This window comes from Rattus rattus, chromosome 3, assembly GCF_011064425.1.
Source record: "Rattus rattus isolate New Zealand chromosome 3, Rrattus_CSIRO_v1, whole genome shotgun sequence".
NCBI classification, from domain to species: Eukaryota; Metazoa; Chordata; class Mammalia; order Rodentia; family Muridae; genus Rattus; species Rattus rattus.
Window position 1 is genome coordinate 87,787,776 of NC_046156.1, and position 26,557 is coordinate 87,814,332.

At 43.8% G+C, this 26,557-nt stretch overlaps 1 protein-coding gene across 1 annotated transcript in view; it reads right to left on the reverse strand.

The window, feature by feature from the left end:
* Gfm1 (G elongation factor mitochondrial 1) overlaps nt 1–21,020 on the reverse strand; it is a 45,778-nt gene extending 24,758 nt beyond the window's left edge. Inside the window, exons 1-10 of the mRNA XM_032898277.1 lie at nt 20,806–21,020; nt 19,251–19,403; nt 17,534–17,666; nt 15,057–15,261; nt 12,237–12,353; nt 11,089–11,239; nt 7,782–7,936; nt 6,592–6,676; nt 1,881–2,018; nt 293–394 (exon numbers count right to left, since the gene is read on the reverse strand). Of these exons, the coding sequence (XP_032754168.1) occupies nt 293–394; nt 1,881–2,018; nt 6,592–6,676; nt 7,782–7,936; nt 11,089–11,239; nt 12,237–12,353; nt 15,057–15,261; nt 17,534–17,666; nt 19,251–19,403; nt 20,806–20,889 (1,323 nt within the window). The 5' untranslated portion in view covers nt 20,890–21,020. The remainder of the gene's footprint in view (nt 1–292; nt 395–1,880; nt 2,019–6,591; nt 6,677–7,781; nt 7,937–11,088; nt 11,240–12,236; nt 12,354–15,056; nt 15,262–17,533; nt 17,667–19,250; nt 19,404–20,805) is intronic.
* Nucleotides 21,021–26,557: the final 5,537 nt, after the last annotated feature.

Here is a 26,557-nt window from a genome sequence, read left to right on the forward strand (position 1 = left end):
GGCAGCACATCTCAGGGGGGAGGGCTGGAGCCACACTTTCCAAGTGTTATCTAGTAGAGAGTCCCTCGGCATTAAAACTTTGGAGGACTGTGGAATGGTTTGGTAAGCCAAGCCAGGCAATAAGCCCACACGAAGGACTTCTGCGGCTGATGTTCAAAGAGCTCTAACCAGCAAGGGCTTGACGAACTTGTCGGGCACTCAATGCTGCTTGGCTGCAGTGTGCAACAATACAGTAAATACAAATCGACCTCTGAAAATCAAGTGATGAATGGCTTTGCAGTCCATGGCTTACCATAGAAAGGTCACTGTTGTCTTTGTTTGTGAATGTGTCTCCACTTGCACAGTCAATGCCAAACAACGCACAGATGTCTCCGGCATATACTTCTTCAACATCCTAAAGAGAGGCACAGTGCAATTTATACCTGAACATAAAAATACCCAAGGTGCAGTGTGAAGCAACTGCACTGTAAATACACTGCACATAAGCAATGCAGACATTCTAAGGAATCCTACAGACAAAGAGCAAGTCCAACACCAACAGTCATGCCAAGACATTTCCGTCTTCAACAGGTCTTTATGGCACTGCCTATCTCAACTGATAAATTTTACACTAGTGGGAAATTCCAGGGCTACGGCTTCTTCAATGGTCTGTTTTAAAAGCAAGGGTTACACTGAACTGCCTCGGGACAGTGAGAGCTTACAGGGCAGGCATACAAGGAAAACTGCAAAGGAAGTTCCATAAACAAAGGTGAATGGGCCATTGTAATAAAGTATTTTTAATTCCTCACAGAGGCAAGCAATACGAAAACACAGGAAAGCCAGAACAAAGCACTGCAGCCTCCAGACTTCCGAGTTATTGTCCTCCCCACTCAGGCTTCATTCATGACTGCGGCGGTGTGAGTGTCTCTCTGGTGACACATATTTGCTTGAGTCTGGCATGAAATATCTGTGTATCTAGTAACTCTCTAGCCTGCTCTGGGCTGCTTACTTTGCAAAGCTGGCAAGTTGTCAGACTACCTATTCATCTTCCAAGAGACAAAGGTACGTCTTCCAAAAACTCCCTATTATTCACTTCAACTAATAGGTCTCCCTGGGTACACAGAGGTAGGCCAGATAGAGGCGTGGCTTCATGCCCTTGGCATTCTTACCAGGGCCTATCTATAAGGACTTCAAAAGGCTACGGCATATTCATGTCAAAGACCCAGACTACCTCAACAAGTTCCAGATGCTCAGGTGGATCTGCAAGCTGCATGGCTGAGAGTTTGTATTATGTATTCCGGGCTGGCCCTGTGAGTCTGATTCACATCCTGAACACACGAACCTTCTCTGCCAGCATCTCTGTGCCTCTTGAGAAAAGTACGAAACCTCGTATTGTACAGGAATAAAAGCTCTAATGCTAAACACAAGTTTCTCAGAAAACAAATCCATCAAATCATGTAAAAAACTGTGAATTCATTACTCATTTATCTTTAAGAACTACAGTTCTAAATGCTTCTAAAATTCAACCTCTCTCTCTCCCAGACAGGGTGCCCCTATGTATTCCAGGCACGTCTGAGTCTGCCTTCGCTTCCTGAATTCATGTCCCTTCACGGCCAGCATTTTTATAGCTCTTGAGGAAAATACTATATCTTGTGCCAAGTCTCTTCCTGAACCTTGGCCTTTGAGGAAGCATAGCTACCTTCTAATGGCATAAACCAAGCTCTTAACAACTTGTTTAACCTCCACAAGGTGCTGGACCAGTTGCAGCACAGCTGAGTGCAAAGGGAGCCAGGAAACTGCATGTTCACAGGGATGTTGCAGTGAAGCACAGACAGCGGGAAGGCACGGCTGCTCCCCTGCCCGGGAGAAGCCTGCCACATCGTCATCTGTGAAATACTTGCCTCCATCATGTCGGCATGCATGCGCACCAGCCGCTGCACGCGCACTTTCTTTCCTGTCCTCGTGTTGTAGATGGTGCTTCCCTTCTTCAGTTCGCCTTGATAATTGCGGACGTAAGTTAACTGTCCGAAACGGCCTGCCTGCAAGTCAAGATTGGGTTTTTAGAAGGACAAAAGAAACAAATCGAAAGGAGAGCTTTTCAGCTACCTTCAAACATTCTTTCAGTTTTAGAAATTATCTTCATACATTTCAGTTTACTGTCAAACTACAGCCACTGGAATATCAATAGGGTCGGGGGATGACTGTTGCCAATCCACATTTTTGATACCAGAATCCAATATACTATTGTACTTCTAATATTATTACATTTTTTATTATTTACATTAAGTTATCTTTTTTCAAAAATTCAGTTTAATACAATATGGTATGAAAAACATGGTGCAATTATGAAGACAATTCACTCTTATCTGTCTTACCTGTCTAAGGCCACCTCTAACAATTATTTGGAAAGTACACAAGGGTTGTATGAAGAGACCAAATGTTCCATGGTGGATTATTAGATACATACTGAAGAGCCACCATTTATTATCATGTTAACTCACATAGTTAGGACAACAATGAAATCCCAAGGGAAGCTCTTGAGATGGATTTCTTACAAGTACAGGTATCAACGTACATTTTGGGGGTAGGGCAGGGGCAGGTTAGGTACCACAATGCATGAGTGGATGTTAGAGAACAGCGTTACAGCTCTCCCCTCCCACCACGTGGGTTCTGGGATCAAACTCAGGCTGTCAGGTTTGGTGCTAAAAGCCTTAGCTCACATCTCACGGAAAGTTCCCAACAGAAATTTTAATTAAGTGATCTTAAGGTTCACTCAGAAGAATGTGTAAAAAGAGATATTTCTCAAAAAATGAGAAAAAAATGATATAAAACATTAAATGCTCATATGTAAAAGTTGACCACTTTAGCCATAAAGAGCAAAGCCCATGCCATTTTCAGAAAAGTAAATGGAACTAGAGACTATATTAAGCAAAAAAAGCACACATTGAACTTGAAAGTATACGGACTATACTGGGGGAGAAAAAGGGGCCAACGGGGAAGCAGGAGCAATAACAGTGTAATGAGAATGGTAGAGAACCAGACACATTATATTTAACAATTTATAAGAATATAATTTGAATATCAAGGGTATAAAATATACTTGCTAATGGATGATACAGTAAAATAGAAGAAGAGAATTATTTTCAGAAGGTAACTGGACAACTGGGCTTCTATGGAGGTAGCAGATACACATCACGGTTCTCCACTAACTTCGAGTCAGAAAGACAAACATCTCGGTCTCTCTCCGGTGGACCCTCGCTTCGGCTTCCACATTCTCGGCATTTAATGTGGAGCATTTGTAGAAACATGGGCATAGCAACGGTAGCTGCCCACACCCACACCTACGCACATGTGGTTAAGCACTAACTACTCTGTGGGCTAGTTAAAAGCAAAACAAAACAAAAAATAAACAAAACAAGAAAAGGAGGCTAGAGGGATGGCTCAGCAGTTAGGAACACTGCTCTTCCTGAGGTAGGTCCTGAGTTTAATTCCAGCACCCACATACCAGATCATAGCCTCTATAACTGCAGTCCTATGGGATCTGGTGCCCTCTTCTGGTGTGCAAATGTACATACAGACAGAATACACATAAGCATAGGAAAAAAATAAATAATTGGTTTTTAAAAAGGATATTAGCGTACAAGAGGAAAGTACTGAAAGGGTCCAGGGGAACAGGAGGGGGATCTGGGTTATATATACTTAAAATACATCGCAGGCACGAATAAAATTATCAAATAAAAGTGTTCTTTAGAAGTCTATGTTTAAATATATAAAAAGGAACTATCAGGAAAAGAAAAGAGTCAGGCTCACAATACACATGCAAACACATTCCAGGTGTATTAACAATGCAAAGACAAAGCCAGGAAAGGAAAAGGACATGTCAACAAAAATATACAGAGTCCCAAGTTACACGTGGAAAGAAAAATGAAGACTGAGATATTTTACTACAAAGTTTAAGTTGCTAGTTTTTTTAAACATCCAGCTTGTTGTCAAGTTTGTATAAATTAAGTAAAACCTTGAATTTAATAATAAAAGAATGAAAGTTATTATTTACATTTATAAAAAAAATTTATAAAATTTTTATTATTTATATTTATTAAAAAAATGCGGGGGGAGGGCGGTAATGGGGGAAGGATAGGGAGGGGAACAACCATAGAGAAGGGGAGGGGTAGGGGTTAGGGGGATATTGGCCCAGAAACCAGGAAAGGGAATAACAATCGAAATGTAAATAAGAAATACCCAAGTTAATAAAGATGAAAAAATAAAAAATAAAAAAGAAATGCAGACAGAGAAGTGGTTCCGTGGTAAACAGCATGTGTTGCTTCTCCAGGACCCAAGTTTAAGTCCCAACACCCACAGTGGGCAGCTCACACTGCCTGTAATGCTGGGATCTGGTGCCCTCTTCTGGCTTCTGTGGGCTCCTGTACCCATGTGCCTACACCCTCACACACAAACATCAATGAAAAATAAAGCTTAAATACAGCTGCTCTATAAACACACAGACAGCAGCGACTTCCTCCAAACGGAGCCATTTCCTCCCCATCCCCACCTGGAGAGAAGAGCCTGGTTCATGACACTCAGGAAACTAGGAAACCTTCCAGGGCTCAGGGAGCTCAGAAAGTTAAGATTCAAGAGCCCTCATTGTGGGGAGAAGCAGAAAGGTTCTAGGGAAGAACAGATGCTGGGTGCAGCGGCCTGCCAACTGGGTAGAGATCTCCATAGACACAGAGCTCTCAGGAGACCTCAACCATGAAGGGCTGGGGTGCTGGGTGCTGGGTGCTGGGTGCATGGGTGCCCACCATGCTCCTGTAGGCTGCCCCAGCAAACTCACTGGTGCACCAAACTCAATGGACTCAGGGGGTGCATCACTCTGTCACTGGTGCCCTATCTGGGTGGTAGATGCTTGTTTCCTTCCTGAGAAGGCACTTAATAGGCAACCATAATGACTTCTCTTTCAGGAGTGCAGTAAGAAGGGGAGAGAAAACGAAGGGCACTTCTACTACTAGTACTTCTCAAAGAGGTCAAGCAAGGGTCTCAATGAGAAGCAAGGGAAAAAATAAAACCTAAGAAGCAGTCACAGGAGCTGTGGTCGGGTCTCCATTGCAGTAATAAACGCCATGTCAGCGTGACCGAGGAGGAGGCTCCAGCTTCAAGTTCCAGCACGTGCAGCACTGGGGAAGTCAGAACAGGAACTCAAGCAGGGCAGGAACCTGGAGGCAGGAGCTGACACAGTGGCCATGGAGGGTGCCGGTACTGGCCTGCTCCGTCTGGTTTGCTCAGCCTGTTTTCTTCTAGAACCCAGAACCACCAGCCCCGGATGGTGCCGGCCACACCATCATCCAGGAACAAGCATAGCAGGCTAGTCTGGTAGGAGCGATTTCTCAGTGAAGTCCCCTTTACCGAAATGATGCTCGCTTATGTCAAGTGCCATAAAACTAGCTGTGACAGAAGCCGAAGAGGACACAATAACGGAATCTAATGTGTTCGCTGGATGCCATTCAATCACGAAGGGGATATAAGCAATAGCCACGAATACTTGAATAAATGTGGGTTTTTTTTGTTTTTTTTGTTTTTTTTAAATTACAACTTCCCATGTCAAAAGAAAGAAAGAAAAGAAAGTAGGGGAGGTGTTTTGGCTGGTGCGATGGCTCAGCAGTTAAGAACATCTGTTGCTCTTGCAGAGAAACAAGTTTAGCTCCCAGCACCATATGGTGACTAACAACAGTTTGTAACTCCAGGTCCAGAGGATCAAAACCCTCTTTGGCATCCATGGGCCAAAACAAATACATCATTAAAATAAGTAAGCATCTTAACTGTTGAAGTCTAAATAATACTACATTGTAAAGCTACACCCCATCCACGTACACAAACTGTACATTTCCAACTATCTGATTGCGGGTTTTAAAAATAGAGCTAGTTTGAGTTCCTTCCTAAGTGACTCAGGACAACTTCTCTCCTAAAAGTAGACCCATTATTATTTATAATAATAAATATTATTCAATATTAGATAATGTGAAGTCAATTTACTTAATACTGTTTGTTTTTGGTTTTTTGCTTTTTTGTTTTATTTTTCTGAGACAGGGTCTCTCTCTGTAGCCCTGGCTGTCCTGGAACTCTATGTAAACCAGGCTGGCCTCAAATTCAGAGATCTGCCTGTCTCTACCTCCCAAGTGCTTGGATTATAAGTGTTTTATCACCACCACCGCCGCCCCAAAAGCTATTTAAGATGTTTAAAGTAAGCTGGCCACGGTAGGACATACTTGTAATCCCAGCTCTCAGAGGCTGTAGCAAGAGAATTACCAATTTGGGCCAGCCTGGGCTACAAAACCTGTCCCAGAACACAGAACGAGAAAGTAAATGTTCATGCAGTTTACAGAAACATGGATTATGTCTATATCTATATTAAATTAAAATACCCAGGTCAAATTATGTAGAGTATGATTTCTGAAAACCTTACATTTTAAAACTGCAAAGAGTTATTGCATCCAAAACCAAGGAACAATTCTTCTCTCTCACATGGGCACACGGTCATCGTCTAACAGGGCTAACAGTCCAGCTTATAAAGAAACACACATCTACAGACAGCAGTAAACAAGTTAGACAGCATCTTACCTCCAATTTAAAAGCCAGGCCTACAAATGGGTGCGAGTCGTCTCTTTTGGGGTTCATTAGGATTTTGTTCTTCTCTTTTGAGTCACTTAAAATAAAAAAATATATAAAACTATAAAATATAACACTGAATCTTTCTGTGTGTAGTGTAGTGTCTGTGTGGTGGTGAGCACATGTGTATGCACGCATGTATGTGTGCATGTGTGAATGGAGACCAGGGGTGTGTTGCAGTCACTCTCTGCCCTACTCCTCTCAGTCAGGGCCTCTCACTGAACCTGCAGCTAGGCTGGCAGCCAGCACATCCCAGCAGACATCCTCCTGTCTCCACACAGGCCCTCCCACACCCCCAGAGCACTAGTATCACAAGCACACAGAAGGACCGAGGCTCCTACTTGTGTCCTCACGCTTCCTCAGCCAGCACGCTTCCCCACTGGGCCATCTAGCCAGCCCTTAACGCTTCTTCCACGTCAATTTGTTCTTACAGGGAAAGAGGGTACGTTTGCTGACAATTGCTGGTTTACACACAAATGAGGCTCACTGAGAGCGCAGTAAGAGTCCCAAGGGCTTGGTAACTATACAGACAGCACCACAGCAGATTAGAACACTGAACCCTGATAATGCAGAGAAATGATCCGCGAGAGCCTTTAAAAGGTCTGTTTCCTTACTGCTGCTTTACGCTATCTTGTGTTATTTTGTTTTACGCATGTGTGGGGACGCATGTGCGGGGACACGTGTGGGGACGCGTGTGTCGGGACATGTATGAAGAGTCTGAGGACGTTTGTGAGTTGGTCCTCTCCTACTGCCATATGGGTCCTAGGAGTCAAACTGAGGGCACGAAAGCTTGGAAGCTGACACCTTTATCTGATATGCTATCTCACTGGCCTGATTGCATTTTTTTTAAATTAAAAAGATCCTATAACTTAAAATGAATAATACCAAATTTAAAAAATTAATACTTTAAACCTTGAGAGATAATAAAATAAATCATACTTCTATGTCACAAATGATATGGGAACCTACCTGTACAGTAAGTATTTTCCTGTACACCCAAACTGATATCCAACTAAAAGGTGATTTTTGTGAATGAGGAAAGAAAATCATAAATAAATGAAAGAATAATCCTTAAACGTTTTCATAGTGTGTTAGTATTACAGGACCTTTTCATAAACCAAGACTCAGGTGGTAACACTTACTTCTGATTGAGTAGAGCGTAATTCTGGACTTCAGATGGATTGGGGAGGAATTCTAAAACAGCATCCAGGAGAGGCTGAACTCCTTTGTTCTTCAGAGCACTTCCCAAGAACACAGGAGTAAAGGATCTACTCAGAGTAGCTCTCCGGATCGCTGACTACAGAATAAGAGAAAGTGATTCATGCTATCAATTTATGCTCCAGGGCAATTATGAACAAACGAACAAACTGAACTGATGCTCCGGAGTGCTGGTGCCAGGGAAGGGACAAAAACATTTCAATAACTCAGTTGGCATATTGACAAACAGGAAAAACTGTTTCTCTTATAAGAGGGCCAATAGTTGATTTATGGGACAATTACTTGACACTCCGAAAATCATTTTTTTATTTGGTATCAGAAGAGGTACATACATATATAATAGACACATTGAATATTGTAAACTGTATGCAAATAATTTTATAAGGGGGAGAACACGCACACACACACACACACACACACACACACACACACAGGCTGGGTGTGGAAGCACATACCATCAACCCCAGCACTTGGAGGCAGAGGCAGTTGAATCTCTAGGAGTACAAGGCCAGCCAGTTACGGTTGCATAGTAAGACCTTGTCTCAAAAACAAAACAAAAACCAAAACCAAACCTCTGGGAAAATTTATCAGAAATTAACATGGTTTAGAATGGGCAGAGAAATGGTTTTATGGGATAGGAGCAGTTTTACTGTAAGCTTTTGTGAAGATTAGTTTTAATGCACAGCTCAGAATCCCAGGGGCGGGGTGGGGTGGGGGTGTTGTGAACCTCTGGAAATGTCTTTGGTGGATAACGTTTATTAAGGTGGAAAGTACCAGTCACACTGCCCGTGGGAGGCACCGCTTCACAGGCTGGGTGCTGGACTGAAAGGGAAGACTCGGAGAACTGAGCACCAGCAAACACTGACTGATCACGCGGCTGCCTAGAATTACCTCAGAACACTTGTGCTAGTTTGAGGACTCAGAAATGGCGGTGGGAAAAGAAATGAGGCGATCACAAGCCATTTCACCATAATGGCTTCCCACTGCTCCCTAATATACAGATAGGGAAGCACTGTACCATTACCAAACTTAGTCTACATGTATAAAACACAGAACCATAGAAGGGCGGAAGGCAGGATAAATTAAAACCATCCTTAAAACAGTCCAACAAAGTCTCCATTTTCTAAAACGTTCCTTTTCGTAACATACATTTTCACACTTAAGTTGCTATTTTCCACATGTCAATAAGCATCCAACCGCAGCACAGGCGCTAACACACGCCCACCCAACCTGCAGAGACCAAGGCCTGTGCTCTCCACGAGGCCTGTACAGAGTCCTGGGTATCCAGGAAGACCTTCATCTTCTGAACTGGCAACAACAGTTTGCTCTGCTGACGCTCCATACCATGTAGTATATGTTAGACACTTCTGTGCCACATTCTAAATAGACCCTAACAATCTTGTACACTGAGTTTTGCTTGGTTTTGCTTTGTTCAGTTTGGTTTGGATTTTTTGAGACATGGTCTCCCTATGTAGCCCAGGCTGACCTCAAACTCAGCATCCACACCACAAATAGCCTAGGCTCCACAGTGATGCATAGCTTCTGCTGAAGGAACTGGGCCTGTGAGGCTCCTCTGGAGACACAATGCTGCCCTCAGACTGTCTTATGTGCTATGTTCTGTGCATTCCAGCGACTTACTAAACCTTTGGGAGCAATCTTAAAGTGACACATTTTAATAACAGACACACCCCTATCTACCATGGTTTCTAATATGTACTTGTCTTTATTTAGGGTTGGCCCAACTCACCAAGGCTAAGGCGCTAGCTCCTTTCAGGATGTCAAAGAACGCACATTACAAGACAGGGCTCCAGTGAAGAAGCAACAAGGACCCTCAGCCGCCAGCAGGGTTCTTTCTTGTGTCTGAGTGCGATTGAATTTACACTTACATGTAACATCTTATGTACGATAATTACCTATCTGACCTCTGCTACACATAACAAGTGACTTAAAAAGTTTAATGTCTTTATAAAAATACATAAAATTACCATTTTTACCATTTTGAAGCATATACCTCAATAACATTCTGTACATTCCTAATGCTACACAGCTCTCTTTATTCGTATTTAAAACTTTCATTTCCTCCAATTAAAACAGTCATTCCCTGAAGTGAAGGCTAACAATTCATGTAATCACCACTTTACTTATTTTTGTCTTTGTGAGAAAAAATATTCACTCCATAGACTAGGCTACCCACTATGTAGCCCAGGATGACCCTGAACTAGTGGGAACTGTCCATCTCAGTCTTCCAGGTACTGGGATTATAGGTCTGCTGCTCAGCTCATTCTATTTTCTATGAATTTGACAAATCTTGGTATATCACATAAACAAAATCATAAAATGACTATCTTAGAGGCTTAGCATTTTCACCAGAATGCCTTCATAGTTCATTTACAGCGTTACATTCCTCAGAATTTTGCTTTATTTTTTAGGGACAAAAAAATCTTTATATGTACAGACTGCATAATGTTAATACATTCATTCATTCATTCATTCATTCATTCATTCATTCATTCAAATAGACACTCATTAAAGTGTTTCTAGACTTGCTGGGGTACAAGTAAACTATCAGGGACCGTTCTTCCTCGGGGTGTGTCTCCAGGGACAGGCTTACTGCCAGACTGTCCCCACAGTGTTTGTTACATTTCCGTGGACCAGGAAGGCCCAAGGGTTCCCACTTCCCCAGTTCTTCATCAATACAAGCTCTGGGTTTTGTTTCTTTGGCTAGTTGGTTGGTTGGGTTAGTCTTAGATAACATTCATCTTAATGGCATGAATGAGATCTCGATGTGACTCTGATTTGCATTTTTCTAGTGATTATTACTGAAACTTGAATATCTTATTTAGGGGAAATGTTTATTCAAAAGTCTCCTGCAAGAATCTTCACTTTTTGTAGCCGTGAATTATTTTAAATATTTTTACTCAGATTTCATTAATAAAGCCCATTAACAAAGAATCTATGTTCTCCACTCCAAAATTAACCCATTTTTAAACTATACTAATATTCATTTCGAGGAACTGGAGAGAGCTGATCAGTTAAGAGCACTGGTTGCTCTTCCAGAGGAAAGTGGTTCAATGCATGCACCCACATGGCCGATCACAATCATCTGCAACTCCAGGTCTAGGGAACACAATGCCTTCTTCTGGCCCCCAAAGGCAGTGCATGCAGGCAAAACACCAAATACATTAAAAAAAAAAAACATTTTTAAGAAGACCTGTTTTTGAGAGCACTTGCCTTTAAATCAGACACTGAGGGGATTTTTTCTTCCAGAAACAGCTCACCAAGCTGCTCATCTGAATTAGCCACACATTCAATTAGCTCCTGCCGGTGGTCAGCTGCTGCGGCCCTCAGATCAGCCGGAATCTCATCATATCGAACAATCTGACTAAGACAAAGAATGCTTTACTTCTGTAACTCTAGGAATGTTCAGTTAAACATACAAACATCAAAGGTATGGCTAAGTACTAAGGTGATTCACTGATGGTCTGGTGAGCTCTCAGGTATCTGCACTCAAACAGCAAATGAGACAACACGCATGGTTATCATGCAGACAGGACAGTAGCAAAACCACTTCCACAGACCAAGTCATTTGCTCAAGAGTGGACTATCAGTGGACAGAAGTGCCTAACCTCAACACTGTCCACTAGGAGGGAAACAGCGGTGCTCTTGATGTTATACTAGGCATCACAGTCTGTTTTTTACATATCAAGAAAACACCATGCATTCAGTGCCTGAATTACAGCAGCATGAAACTGGAGATCCACCAACACTTTCACTTAAGTCTCCACTCCCCGCATTTTTAGATGAGAAAGCTAGTTTAAACAAACTAAGTAAACATCAGCTAATTTACAAGCTGACCTATCTGAAGCCTGACTAAGCTTTAGAAAAGTCTATCTGAAAAGACATGACAGCCTTTTGTCCACTCTGAAGCAGGTCACCTATCTTGAAGTGGGTGAGGTAAGCTTTGAGACAGAGTCCTGCCGTGTAGCTAGTGCTGGTTTAAGCTTACTCTTGACTCAACCCCTAAGTGCTAGCAGGGTAAGCTTGTGCCACCAGGACTGGCTTCCCATTTTAATGTGAGTGGCTTACAGTACATTCAGACTGACATTGTTAACTATCAATTCTACTATTATAGTTGGTATGTTTTATTTCCTGGCCAGCCCCTTGAGCAGTGGTTCTCAACCTGTAGGTTTTGACCCCTTTGCAGGTCACAAATCAGATTTCTAGCATATCAGACATTTACATTACAGTTCAGTCATTAAAGTTACCTGAAAGAATAGCATTCAGGTACATTTCAAAAATATAATTAGTCTATGTTTAACTTATGTCTTCCTTTTCTTTGATGTTTTTCAAAATATAAGATTTAGTACTTTAGGACTTACCCAAAGTCTCCATCAAAGTAAATGGCTCGTTCTTCAATGAGGTCTATAATTCCCTTAAAATCCCCCTCTAAACCAATGGGTATTTGCACAAATGCAGCATTGTGATTTAGTTTGGATCTGAAAAACAAAAAACATTTATTTGCTTCTTCTCTCAAAATTATTCTGAAATGACAGAAGGCAACAAGGAAACAAAAGAACAATGGCAGACATTGGGGCTGAGAGGTCTAGCAGAAGAGACCATATACAGCAAATGAAACAGACACCCAAACTCCAGGAGCTAAAAAGGCCAGTCCGTCTGAACACAGAACACAGAGTCATCTTTCACACCACACTCCCTGAACATGCTCACCCAGAAGCAGAAGGGAAAGACAGAAAAACGAACTGCAGATGACCAATACATTAAAAGACAATGGGGCAGCACAGCCTAGTTCTTATTCTTAAACCAAGAGACAGAGAGACCACCATTCAGTGAGAGTTCTCAAAGAAGAACTCACATCAGCCTACACCCGGCCTCACTGAACAGACGGCAGTTACCTTGAGAAGACATATGCTCTAGTTGGCACCATTTAGCACATACTAGAACTCCCTGTGTAACTATGGACAGTGAGCTAAGAATTACTAGAATTTGAAGAAAGCCAAGAGCTTACAAAATACTAATATCTGGAGCTGGAAGGCTAGCTTGGTGGTTAAGAGCACTTGCTGCTCTTCTAGGGGACCTGTTAGGGAGTTCACAAATGCCTGTAACTCCAGCTCCAGGAGACCCAATGCCTTCTTCCCTTCCTGTATATCCATACATACAGGTATGGTATACACTTACAGAGACCCACATACACATAAATAGAAGTGTTTCCAGGATATTTAATACACAATGAATCCTGAGGTGCTGTTATTTGCTGAAAAAAAAAAAAAACCTGTTTCTAGTTGTGGTATGGTTTAAACCTTAGCACACGTTTTTATTCCCTCTGGCTGGAATACAGACACACCCTTAGTACACACTTTAATCCCAAACAATGAAGGTAAAGTTAGTTTGTAACAGGAAGCAGCCATGTTTTAAAGTGATGTCTAAGTGAGTGGCAGACAAAGTGACAAATCAGAGAAAGATTTGATAGAATAGGATATGTCCAACTCTCACAAGAAGAGAGGAAAGGAAAGCTACTTAAAGAGCAGTGCAGAGAAGAGGAAGCAGTTTTACTAGGACAGTTGTGGAGACAGGCTGAAGAGAGAACAAGCCAGACACAGATGAAGACAGAATAAGCCAGAGAATGAGCAAAGCCAGACCAGAACAGACTGCTAAAGTTAGCATGAAGTCAAGCACAGCCATTCAGTCAGAAGCCAAGAGTGAAGGCAGCTGAATCAGTCAGCTTGGAGGGGAGTTTGAGGCAGAACAGCTGAGTGAACCAGCCAGAGCTCAGAAAGAATAGAAGGGTGAGCTTATTCTGCAGTAAGTCTCGGAGGATGAGACATTCCAGGCCTGGACTGGACTGTATGGAGGATAGAAGCTTCCAGGGCTAGGCCTAGATGGCAGACTGAGGCAGTGAGCCTTGGAGACAAGTCTAAAAAAATTCGTTTTGTTTTTTTAAATGTATTAATCTAAGGATAGTTACCTGAGGAAAGAAAATGAAATTTAAATTAAGATTCTGTAGTGCTAGGGATTAAACCAAGGCCAGGCATATACTAGGCAAGTGCTCTACCACTGAGCTATATCCCTAGACCAAACTCAGAGATTTGAAAAGTACCTCTATGAAAAATGATATTACAGTAAATGAAAAATTTATGGAATTAGCTATACAACTGCTGAATATTTTTAAAAGACAAAATAACAAAAAAAGACACAGAAGACTATCAAATTCATGAGCTTTTAAAAGCTTCATGAATTCTGTTTGAGCCAATATAATTGCTCAATTGCTAGTGATATGAAATCTTGATAAAAAGTTTAAAAATTTCAATTACTGGAACCCATGTAAACAAGGAAGATCCAAACCACAAAGCCATCCTTTGATTCCCACCTGTGAGTGATAAGGAGGCTCTCTCTCTCTCTCTCTCTCTCTCTCTCTCTCTCTCTCTCTCTCTCTCACACACACACACACACACACACACACACACACAGAGACAATGCATAAAAGGAGCTCTCTCATGAGAGGAAGATGCAGCATGACAGAAGACGATACACAAAGGATGGATCCAAACGTCCCAAAATCTACTTCACGAGAGCTCCTAAATGAGAAAAGATACAAAGAGCCGAAGTAATCAAGTCACAAAGAGAGGTTCCTCGAAATCAGAACAAGAACTCGTAGAAAGAGTTCATCTAGAGAGAGCCACCAATAAGAAGCAAACACAGTGTACTTTTACCAAAAGATATTTTAAACACCCAAAGAAGATAAACATCGCTTTTCAAATACGTCCTCCGCCAGATGCTGTTATCAGATGTGCCACTCTCAGCCACTCACCACCACGAGGGCTTCAGCCTGTGCCCCTCAGCTCTGGTGGGTAAAATCTGCTAGGGCCACGATGCGACATTTGCTACATCTGTTCAGAACACCACCTTCCTGCAGTCTAAAGAGGACGCAAGAATGTCCAGCACCTACAGCTTCCCTACAGCAGCACAGTGTAGTGTTTTTCTGGAATGAACTCTATTAGAAATACGAGACACATTTTCTCCATTCCACAGAGAAGGAAGCTAATGAATCACAGGGTAAACTGAACCACTGAGACTGCACCCCATTTACTAAGACTCACAGAAACAGTTTTTGAATCAAGAAAGACACTTTAGAATACAACATAATAATGGGATTAATCGTCCTGAATGTGGAGGCTCAGTACCTCATTTGCTGAAGGGCCCTGGCTGGGTTGGAGCCCATTCGGTCCAGTTTGTTAATGAAGGTTAAAAAGGGAACGTTGTAGCGCTTCATCTGGCGACTGACAGTCATGGTCTGGCACTGCACTCCACCGACTGCACAGAGGACAAGGACCGCACCGTCCAGGACTCGCAGGGCCCTTTCCACTTCTATTGTGAAGTCCACGTGGCCTAAAGGAGACAAAGACTCTTTAATATACAGTCAGTTTGTATTAGGTCAGGTTAGGCTGCCCACTGCTGTGATAGAACTCCGACGAAAACAACATGGGGCACAAAGGGTGTATCTGGCAAACCCATTACAGTCCATCCTCAGAAGCCAGGGTCCGCTCACTGACTGGCTCCTAATGACTACCTTAGCACACTCTCTTATGTGATGGACGACCACTTGTCTGGGGGTGGGGGTAACAACCCAGCGTCCTATGCCCCCACAGACTTTCCAACAGGTAATATGGTGTAGGCATGCTCATAAGGCAGTATGGTGTGGGTATGCTCACATGGCAGTATGGTGTGGGTATGTTTACAAGTTGAGGTTTCTGTTCCTACTTGCCTCTAGCTTGTGTCAAGGTGACAAAAAACTAACCAAGACACTTGATCCCCTGTCCACCCCACATACCAATACAACAATCTTAAACAATAATCTCTTCTTTCCTGTTTATCCGCAAGACCTCATGTTAATACTAATATCCCAATATAAAACACAGCGTTGACAGTCGTAGTCTTTAAAAACCCAGTGTCTCTTTTAAAGTCCGAAGTCTCCCTTAAATATCTCATAACTATTGGTTGCTGAAAAATCAAATAACAAGTTAAATACTTTCTTACTCCAGGAGGAGAGAATCAGGGAGTCACAAAGCAAAGCAAATCCGAATTTCAACAATGGAGAAGTTCCAAGCGGCCTGAGTGGCTCCAGCTCTCTGGCTCTCCCACCCACCGCACATACATCTTCTCTCCGAGGTTCAGGCCCGCTCCACTCCACAGCTGCCAGCTATCCTTGGTGGCCATCCCACTGTACTGTCACCTCCAAAATGCTGGGGTCTACACTGAACCTGGGCTGCGCCTTCACCCGCAGCCTCTCCTTGGATCACTTCAAAGCTAATCTTATTACGCGATGCCAAGGCTCAACTGCTCTCCATGAACCTGTCAATCCTGGGCCTTCTACTGCAACTGAGGCTGCACTCACACCAATGGCCTCCTCTCACGGTGCCAAGCCTCGGCAGATCTCCAAGACCCCTTCGAGCCTTTAGACCCAGTGCCACCTAGGTGACTTACACATTACTGTGTTCAGCTGCCAGCAGGACATGAAATCCTGGCCTCCCCTGAACAGCACAGCATCTCTGTGCTGGCCCTGGGGAATAATCCCAGAAGACTCATTTCAGTGATGCTGGTTTCTTAGTTACAGCTAACTTCTCACCTCCAGCTGCCAAGCATCGACGGCACCAGCAAAGCCAGTGTTTTCTTTAATGGTGCTTACTACCACTGCTGACTCTAGCCTAGCTGACGAGACACTGTCTATTCTTAGCTCAAACTATCACGGGGGCTCTGGTACAGCCTTTGCTTCTCTCTGAAACTTCAGGAGCCAGGCCTCGCCTGTCCGGCATGTCTACTGTCTAAGCCCACAATAGCCTATTGAGTTCTAAGCACTCAACGACTTTCTCAGTTCAAAATTCCAAAGTCTGTCCACAACCCTCTCCAAAACCAACACAGTCAGCTCTGTCACAGCAGAATTCACAACCTGTACCAAGTTCTGCATTTAGTTTCCTATTTCTTTGATAAAACATCGTGACCAAAAGCCATCTGGGAAGGAAAGGCTTCATTTGGTTCAAAGGTTACAGTCCACCGTGAGGGAAACCAGTGAAGGAACTGGAGCAGAGACCACGGGGGCTGCTCGCTGGCTCGCTCAGCGCCACGTTTCATTTCTCTCAGGACCACCTGCATGCAGGCATAGAGAGGGGTGCGGCGGGGGGGGGGGGGGAGGGTGTGCACCCAGTGGGCTTGGCCCTCTATCAATTAGCAATCAATAAAATGCCCCACAAACTCACCTGCAGACAATTTATGATGAGAACATGTCAGGTTGGCAAAACCTAGCAAACCAGGACACTGTGGGAAGTCCTTCACCCCTGCTCACTGCACACATCTTTACACTGGGATGTGCGTTCCTCAGGCCATCAATCTTACCCACCCAGTATCGGGTTCGAGGCTCAACAGGATGACTCCCAAAGGACTTAGGGAAGAGCTAGACCATGGGAAAGGGAGAGCCCTTCTTACTTTCTCGTGTTATTTTTCAAAGAAGCAACAGACAGATGAAGTGCTTTAAGTCCCAAATCTGGTAGGAATTCAGTGTTGCACTTTTAAAATTTGATCCTCAGAGATGAACTGGGTCATACTAGAGAAAAGAATTACATAGAGTTTTTTTCCCCAAGAACATACAAAGTAAGGGGCGGCTTACCTGGAGTGTCTATGATGTTGATATTGACATCTCTCCACATGGTGTAGGTAGCTGCTGACTGAATAGTGATCCCTCGCTGTCTCTCTAGCTCCATGGAGTCCATGACAGCACCGACTCCATCTTTACCTTTCACCTAAACACGAGCACAAAATTCACATTTTCCTGACTTTCATCCCAAGAAAGAAATCTTGACTGAAATGGAACCAGAAAACAAAGCTAACGTACACATCTGGGAGCTAAGCCTAATCCTGTAACCGTGTCATTTTACAAGACTGTTATCTGACAACGCGTTTCCTGTCTCAGCTACCAAGACTGCTTTTCCTTGTTGGCAGCTGACGAGCATTTGGGCCACCATCTGTTTCCCCTGAACTGCTGGCTGCTGGCTTTGCAGAGTCTACGAACTACTGATATTCAGGCAGCAGACCTCTCTGCTCTGTTCTGCTCTGCCTGTGAGGCAGAGAAGGACGGTGGTTAGCTTTTAAAGGATCTGCTTTAGCGGGTGCTTTTCACCTGAAGAACAGTCTGGGCTAGGGTTCAGGTACCCAGGGCTTGGCGGTATCTTCGAGCGCCAATATTTCACACAGTGCTTCCCTGTTGGGTTTTTGGTAGAGCTTATAATCGGTGCTGTGAATGAAAGTTCCTGAAAAGACGCCGTGCCTGGCTGTGAACGCAGAACTCCTGGAAGGAGTCCATCTGCAGAGACTGCTGGACCCATCAGAATTTCCTCCTGTGGAGAAACTGGAATGGTGCAGGTTCAGGGGTTACTTACCTTGTGCTGGGCCATGCCTACTCTGCATCTGACAAACACCTCGTGAGAATAAACCAAAACCTCTTAGAAGCTATTAACCTAGCAGGACACTAGCTTCTGCCAACCCTAAAGCTAAGAATGTCACCTTGGGCCTGTAGACCAGTTCCCCATCTCACTGTGTTTCCCTCTCTGGTGTACCCAACAATGCATGTCAAACTTGTCTTGATTTCCTACTTTCTTTGTTCTATAAAATTAAAAGATCCTGAAAATGCTCGCACGTTAGAATATGAAATTTGGGACAACCTACATCTGTGTTTCTGAGCCATGGTCACTCAAAATGGCTCCAGATAAAAACTCTTATTTCCTTTAAGATGAGAGCTGTGATTTTTTTTTTAAACATCAACAGCACCTTTTGAGACTCACTTTCCATGTGACATTATGAACATGGATCCTTCATAAAATGCTTGAGTATTGTAACAGCTGTGTAAGGTCCGGGATGCCGTATCAACATCTACTCAGGATACTCACAGTGATCACTTCTAGAGAGATCATTCATGGCAACATCTCAAACCCCAAACCCACTTGACCTCTCCTCTTCGTTCATCCGACTTTAGCTAAGGAGCCTCTGTGACAGCGGTTCTCAACCTGTGGGCTGCGACCCCTCTGAGGTGGAACGACCCTTTCACAAGGGTTGTCTGAGAGCATTGGAAAACACAGGTCTGTATATTATGACTCAGTTATGAAGTAGCAACAAATATAATTCTATGGCTGGGGTGGGGGGTCACTGCCACATGAGGAACTATAGCCAATGGTCGCAGCATTAGGAAGGTAGAACCACTGCCCTGGGGACCGCTGTTTTCATCCTAAAACAAGGTTTTGTGAAGCCCATGAAACTGTAACTACAGAACAATTGAAATCAAGTTCCGAATCGCTCTGGAATGGTTCTAGAATCAACCACTAAGCGCATACCTCGTGCATCGTGGCAATCCTGCCAGTGTAGTACAGCACCCGTTCTGTTAACGTCGTCTTCCCAGAATCAATGTGAGCCGAGATTCCAATGTTCCGGATTTTCTCATTGGGAATTGGTCCTGACGAATACCATCGGTAGGTCTTCCAATTAGCCTGAGAAACAGGTTTAAAAAGCTCAGTTCGATACACCTATTATAAGCGATCACAATTAAATGTGAACTGTGAGGGTTTTTTTTTCCTCAACCACAGCTCACGGGTTCTCAACCTCTGTCTTACATAAGGAGCCCTGGATTTAATTCTGAATACACACTGTGGCTAAATGTTAGTTTTAAACTTAAAACTTTTAAAATTGTGTGTACATGTGTTTTGCTTGCATGTTTATCTCTGCACCATATGCGTGCCTGGTGCTTGAACAGATCAGAAAAGACCTTTGGGTCCCCTAGAGCTGGAGTTAGAGATGGTTCTGAGCAAAGACGAGAGTTTTGGGGATTCAACTCTTCCTCAGGAAGTGCGGTCACAGGGTGGTCAAAGGACCCTGTTCTCATTCTGCTGTGTGGGTCCCAAGACTGATACTCAGGCTGTCATATTTGACAACTCCCCTATGGTTCAGCCTTGCTGCTAACTTTTAAACACACACTGTCATAACATCAGAACGATACCTCTCGATGACCACTTTAACAAGAAATACAAGTTTTCGATTGAATTGTACCTTAGGTTTTTGGTTTTCCCTATCCTATTTTACAGCTAGCAAGGGTATGTAAGGACACACAGGTCTACCCAACTAAGAGCCTACACACACACATACACACACACACACACACACACACACACACACACACACACACACACACAAACACACCCTCCCCGAAAAGGTTTCCAATTTCAACTGCACGAAAACAATGAAGTGCCTTTTGGGGTGGTAGTTGTTCCTGTGAGCTTTACAATGGGGAGAGGGAATGTATTTACTGAATCAAAACAAAACTGCACACCCAAACACTTGGCAAACACTTCTCAGAAGAGGGAAAGTGACAACATGTCAAAGCAGACAGTTGGCAAGTGCTTGAATGGTTAAACCACAGGGATATTTGGTAGCAAAACAAACCAGGGCCCCATCACAGGTAGGGGGCCATATCTACCAATGGCTTCCCTGCTCTGAGTATATCACTCCAAAGACTTACAAAGTTTAATCTATACACCTTACTGGGACACATGACCTGTGACGAGCACCAGGAAGTTGAATAGAACCCATTCGTTCAGAGAGCATCCAACCATACCCAGTAGTAAGAGGAGCACTGGATAACGAGTCAGAAATCCGGGGCTTGAGTCCCGGAGCCGCTAACTTTCATCTGACCTTCACTCGGGGCACTCCTCCTTAAGGTAGATCATACCCATCAGGAGGCGGGGGACCCCAGCGCAGAGTTGTGAGTCCCAAGGCCGAGCTGGCATGCGGATAACCAGGAGGTTACGGGGCTCGGGAAGACGCCGCTCAAGACCCAGGGTAAAGAAGGGGTGTCGCCACCTGCTCGGCTCTGGAAGGCTCGCTGGCACCAGTTACCTGCTTCCACTGCCAACCCAGGATGGCAGGGACCCGAGGGAGCGGCCCACGCCCCAGGGCTGCAGCGATCCGCAGCAGCCGCATGACAAGTCTGGAACGGCCACTTCCAGGGTTCCTGCTCCGCTGTGCTCTGCTGTGCTCAGCGCCGGCAGCAGAGCGGGAAGCGCTCAAAGTCACGCCGGCAACTCCAGCCACAGGAGCACTTCCGGGAGGAAGGTCAGGAGGTCGGCCAGAGGAAAGCAAAGGAGAGGCACCTCTGTCTGAGTTCTATATAGCGTGCGTCCTCTGCTGGTCAGGAGGAGAAAGTGCAGTTTATGCAGAGGGTTGTCATAGGGAGGTGGCTCTACTACTGAGGCAGGTAGTCTGGTCCCTTTGTCTTTAAAGAAAAAAATAAAAAATAAAAACCATCGCTGTATAAAAAAATGTTCTGGGCATGGCGGCACACTCCTCTAATATGAACACTTTGGAGTCAGAGCTAGGTGGATGTCTTGTAAGTTCTAAGACAGCCTGGTCTACATAGAATTCTGGGCCAGTCAAGTCTAGACAGAGAGAACCTTTTCAACAAAACAAAACAAAAGCAGCAAATTTTAAACATAGTTGTTTTACCTATATGACAATGAGAAAACGTTTATAATAATTTAAATGGAAGGAGTACACAAAATGTCTTCATGAGTACAGCATCATCGAATATGGGGGAAATTGAGAGTATATAAATGTTGAATTACAAAAAAATTTCCTCTTTATTGTTCATCAGTAATGCTAGCTATGCGTCCTCACATCTACAAAACCGCATCCGTGACACTCACTTCTACTTGGACATCTTAAAGGCATCTAAAATTGACTTCTGGTTTTCCTCAAACCTCCTCGTGTAGTCTCCATCTTGGGAAAAGAGTCTCCGTTCTTCCAGTTGACCTAGCCAAAGATGGCAGTCACTTTGGGACCACTTGCTGACTCCTGTGGTCTAAATCTCTCAGCATATGCAAACCTCCCACTTCCTTCCTCCTCTTCACGGGGCTATTTCTTCCTGGAGTTACTGTGATGTGACCTGGGTTGATTTCACTGCTTTTGTCTCTGCTGTTGTTCAGTGAACTCTCAACACACAGACGGAAAGGATCCTTTCAAGCCAGACCATATCCCCTCTGCTGAAAATGGTACTGAGAGTCAATATCTCTCTACTTTGGTGCTGTGAGGCTGGAACCATTGCTCATCGCGCACACACCACCCCACAGCTACAGAACCCTCCCCCCTTTTGCATCTGCCCTCCTTCCCCCAACCCCTACTACACAGAACATGCTCTCCCACACCTCAAACAAAACTACTGCCTAACAGGTCATTACTCTTCATCTCCCTGTTTCCGGCTGCCCACCCATGAGTGCTTGCCTGGGGGCTCAGCTCTTTGACCTTATATGGGCACAATCCCAGCTCTGAGCTCATGCACCACCACCATGTGGCTCAAAACCATAAAACCTCCTTGCTTTAGCCTGGGCCAGTGACTTTACTGACCTCCACCCGTGAGATTGGTGAACTCGCCAGACTGCTGCCTTTCAATAGACCTGCCTTTATGCTGTTTCATAAACCCGAGGCAGTGATGTGGCGGGAGAGAGGACCTCAGCAGGCCCATGGTGAGCTCCCCCTCCTCCAAGCAATCAACTTATTATAAAAGGAAGTTTGTTGGAGGAAGGGTAGGGGATCTGGAAAAGAGGTATAGGCAGAAAAAATAGGGGACAAAGAAGAACAGAAAAAGGAGCAAGCAAGGAAGAAAGAGTCCGGCCGGCCAGCAAGGGGACAAGTGGGAAAGAGAGGCGAGAGGGGAGGGGTCTTATATGCCTAGCTCCTGGTATGTCTCGTGGGCATAGATTGCAAGCTAATAATTTATACTTTTGATTTGGCTTGGCTTGGTCCATTTTGTTGGCAAAGAAACCTTTTATGTGTAAGTTCAATGTTTCTCATAATGCTCTTTGGGAAGGAAGTTTAGCTCTCCTTCCAGGATACTTCAGCCCTGTGCAGGTAGAGGCATTGTTGGAAGAGAACAGAGCTTGGGGGTCACCACACAGTGACACTTCTTTCTGTACTTTCTTGTAGAGGAGGAACATGAGAGGGCTGTGTGTCTGCAGTGTCCTTCTATCTTCAACTGGAAACCCAGATAGAGTAGAACATCCGAAGACTGAACACTGGTTCCAAATTCTCAAGTCACCAATGTCTACCCAATGTTCTTGTTCCTTTTCATGTTTCCTCAAAGTCATTTGTCTTCTTAATTTGTATACCTCTGCCAGACAAGTTTCACATTTTTCCTCAAAGTCATTTGTCTTATTAATTTGTACACCTCTGGCAGGCAAGTTTCAAAGCTCCCTGATCCCTTTCTACATCAGCACATATCCTGCACTTTCTCCCGTAGTTCCTTATATTTTATATCTTTTATGATACTGCATGATACATCACTGCGATGTCTTTCATAACTCCATTCTTGTTTATTTTTAAATGTCAGAACCATTCTTTAATAACATCAGCCCAACTCACAGATTTAGCATTGGAAATGCTCTGTACACTTGTTGGCTAGCATTACCTAAATCGGGAACAGCCTAATTGGTAACCTTTGATTATACCTGTGAATTGTACAAGTGCACAGACTTGCACAGCCATTTTGGAAAGCAGTATGGTAGTTCCTCAAGAAGATGGGAATTGATGTACCTCACAATCCAGCCATATCACTCTTGGGCATTTACCCAAAGGATGCTTCATTCTACCATAGAGACACTTGCTCAACCATGTTCACTGCTGCTCTATTCACAATAGCCAGAAACTGGAAAGAACCTTAGATGTGCCTCACCAGAAGAATGGATAACAAAATGTACATTTACATCATGAAATCATGGATGCTAAATGATGGAACTAGGTAAAATCATCCTGAGTGAAGTAACCCAGAAAGAGAAATATGGTACGTATTCAGATACATGGAAAGTAGCTGTCAAGTCAATGACAATAAAGCTACAATCTATATAATATCACAGAAGTTGGATATAGAGTAAGGAACTAGAGGGAAAAAATAGATCTCAGAGTAGAAGGAGAAAGCTACAAATGGATGGGGGCAGGAATGGGAATGCCAAGTATGGAGGGAAAGGAGAGAGGGAGATGAGGGACTATGGAGAGAGACAGCTAAACTTAAGGGCCATTTGATGGGTATTCTGGAAACCTAATACAATAGAACCCTAATATAGACGTATGTAAGAAAGTGAGCTAAATAAAATCTCCAAATAATGGGGAAGACAGGGCCCCAAGCTGGTTATCTGTTGATATCAAATAAAATTTCCAGTTCATCTAATTGAGTTATTGGCCAAAGGGTTTCCTTGGAAGTCACCAAATAACCCAGGCTTATGGTCAAGGCTATAGACTGTTCTTCACACATCGACAGCAAGGCCCATTGCCAAAGACAACACAAACTCACTGAACACGGAGAGAGTAGGCTGGTGCCTACAGAGTCTTCACCCCTATGTTCTAGTCTCTTTGTCCAGGAGGGCACTCTGCATGCTACCAAAAGAAAGGTAAACACCAACCCAGCCACCAAGCCCTTTGACTTACAATGGTGGCCTGCCTGGAAGATGTGCTTGTGTAGTGGTGCACAGAACTTATGGGAATAACTAAGCAATGGCGCATTGACTTATGGCCCACTCCACAAGATAGAACCATACCCCACACTGCCTGGGTGACCAAGAGCCTGACACTACACAGTCCAGGGACCTAGAGTAAAACCAATTATCCTTTCATTTTATTGAAAGGATGTGGCAGTCAAATGACTCCTAATGACATTCTACTATAATCAAAGATTAGAGCATTGCTCTTCCACAGGCAGAGAAGCTTCTTCCTACCGGAGAGGGGAACAGAGAGCCACAGACAGGCATCGTGCAGAGAGAGATGTAGGATGTCATACAGACGAGGGCGGGTGCAGGATAGAACGAAGCCTGTCTGGACAAGGAAGGAAGGATGGGCGGGAGAAAAGTTTGAGGGCAGAGCAGAAGACTGGAGGAGATGGCAGAGTGGCCACGGAGAGAACATGGAGGCTGACATTAAGATTCTACTCTGAGTATTTACAGGTTATTATGGGTGTTTTTTGTTTTTGTTTTTGTTTTTTTTGAGGATAAGCATATTTATTTGTTTATTTATATTTATTTTTAATTCACTTTGCATCCCGATAACAGCCCTCCCCTTCCCAGTCCCATTCTTCCAAATTCCTTCACCCATTGTCCTCTCCCCTTCTCCTCAGAGATCTGCCCTGAGACATCTAGTTCCAGTAGGACTAGGCACATCAGCTCCCACTGAGGACCAACCAAGCAGTCCAGGTAGGGCAAAGGGGATCCAACGGTGTTGGGAGCAGCCTTGAGATGGCGAAAGCAGCCTTCAAGTTAAAAAAAGCAATTGTGTTCTAGCCTTATGCTAGAATAATAAGCAATAGTCTTCAGGTTAAAAAGCAATTATATTTTAGCCTTATGATAGAACAAAAAGCAATAGCCTTAGGTTAGATCAAAAGCAGCACCTGCAGCTCTACGTAAATTCAATAGATAGCATAAATCTAGGTGTCAGATCACTGAGTACCGGTGGTCAGGCACTGATGGTCAGGTCACTAAGCAACCCACCCTGCTGTTCCCCCGCTTGGCCGATTTACCCAGCCAATATCCTGGTTATCAAGCCAGGCCCATTCTTTGTGGTCACCCAACCCCTCCCCACATTTTGCTTCTACCAGTATATCTTCAGCCTGAGAAAAATTAAAAATTGTCAGCTTGATCAGACTTCTTGACTTGCTGTCCGTTCTTTGCGTCTCTTGTCCCCCATTCTCTCCTAGGTGGACCCCAGACCCTGGTCGACTGCCCTGCGGGACAGGGCACAACGGCAGGCAACAGAGACTGAGATAGACCCTGCTCCACTTGTTAGGGAACCCACATGAAAACCAAGCTGCACATTTGCTCCTGCATGCCCCACGGTTGTAGGCCTAGGTTCTGTGAACTCCCATGGTCCCTCAGATCCATGGGTCTTTTTGTGGTGTCCTTGACATCCCTGGCTTGCTCGTTTCTATCCCTCGACTCTTCTGTAAGACTCCTGCCTGGAAGCATAGCAGAGTATCATTAATAATGTCCAGGGTTCATTCTCTCACATGGGATGAGTCTCAAGTTGGGGCAGTCATTGGTTGGCTGTTCCCTCAGCTTGTTATGGATGTTCTTAAGGGATGGGTGTGCACAGGACTTTGTATGTTTAGGTGGGCAATTATATCTTATCTATTGGATCAGAGGTTATTGTGTTGTGTGTTTTTTCTTGTGGAGAATGTGAGTGTGTGGCGGCAGAGACACTGGGCTGACACAGAGTTGGGATGTGTGTTTCTGGTAAGATATCTAACAGATACCTTGAAACACTGCAGTGCTAGATCTAGTGCGGGATTAGAAATACTCAATCATTTATATAAATTTACAACAACAGAGAGATACCTTGGAACACTAAGCCCTAAATGGGATATCTGTTACTGGATATTTGATCACACTATGAACTCTGAGATTGTGTCATTTACTAAATAAACAAAACAAAAAAAACCAAAAAACCCCAAAACCTTTCTAGTTGTAGTGTGGTCTCTGATTCTTGTACCTTCTCTTGTTTGTTTGTACCTTTTCCTTCTGTTTGTTTGGTCCAATTCTGATGTGTTGTTTCTTGTTTTATCTTGTATTTTATATTTTATTATTATCCCTTAGAAGTCTGTTTATTTTGTATTGAA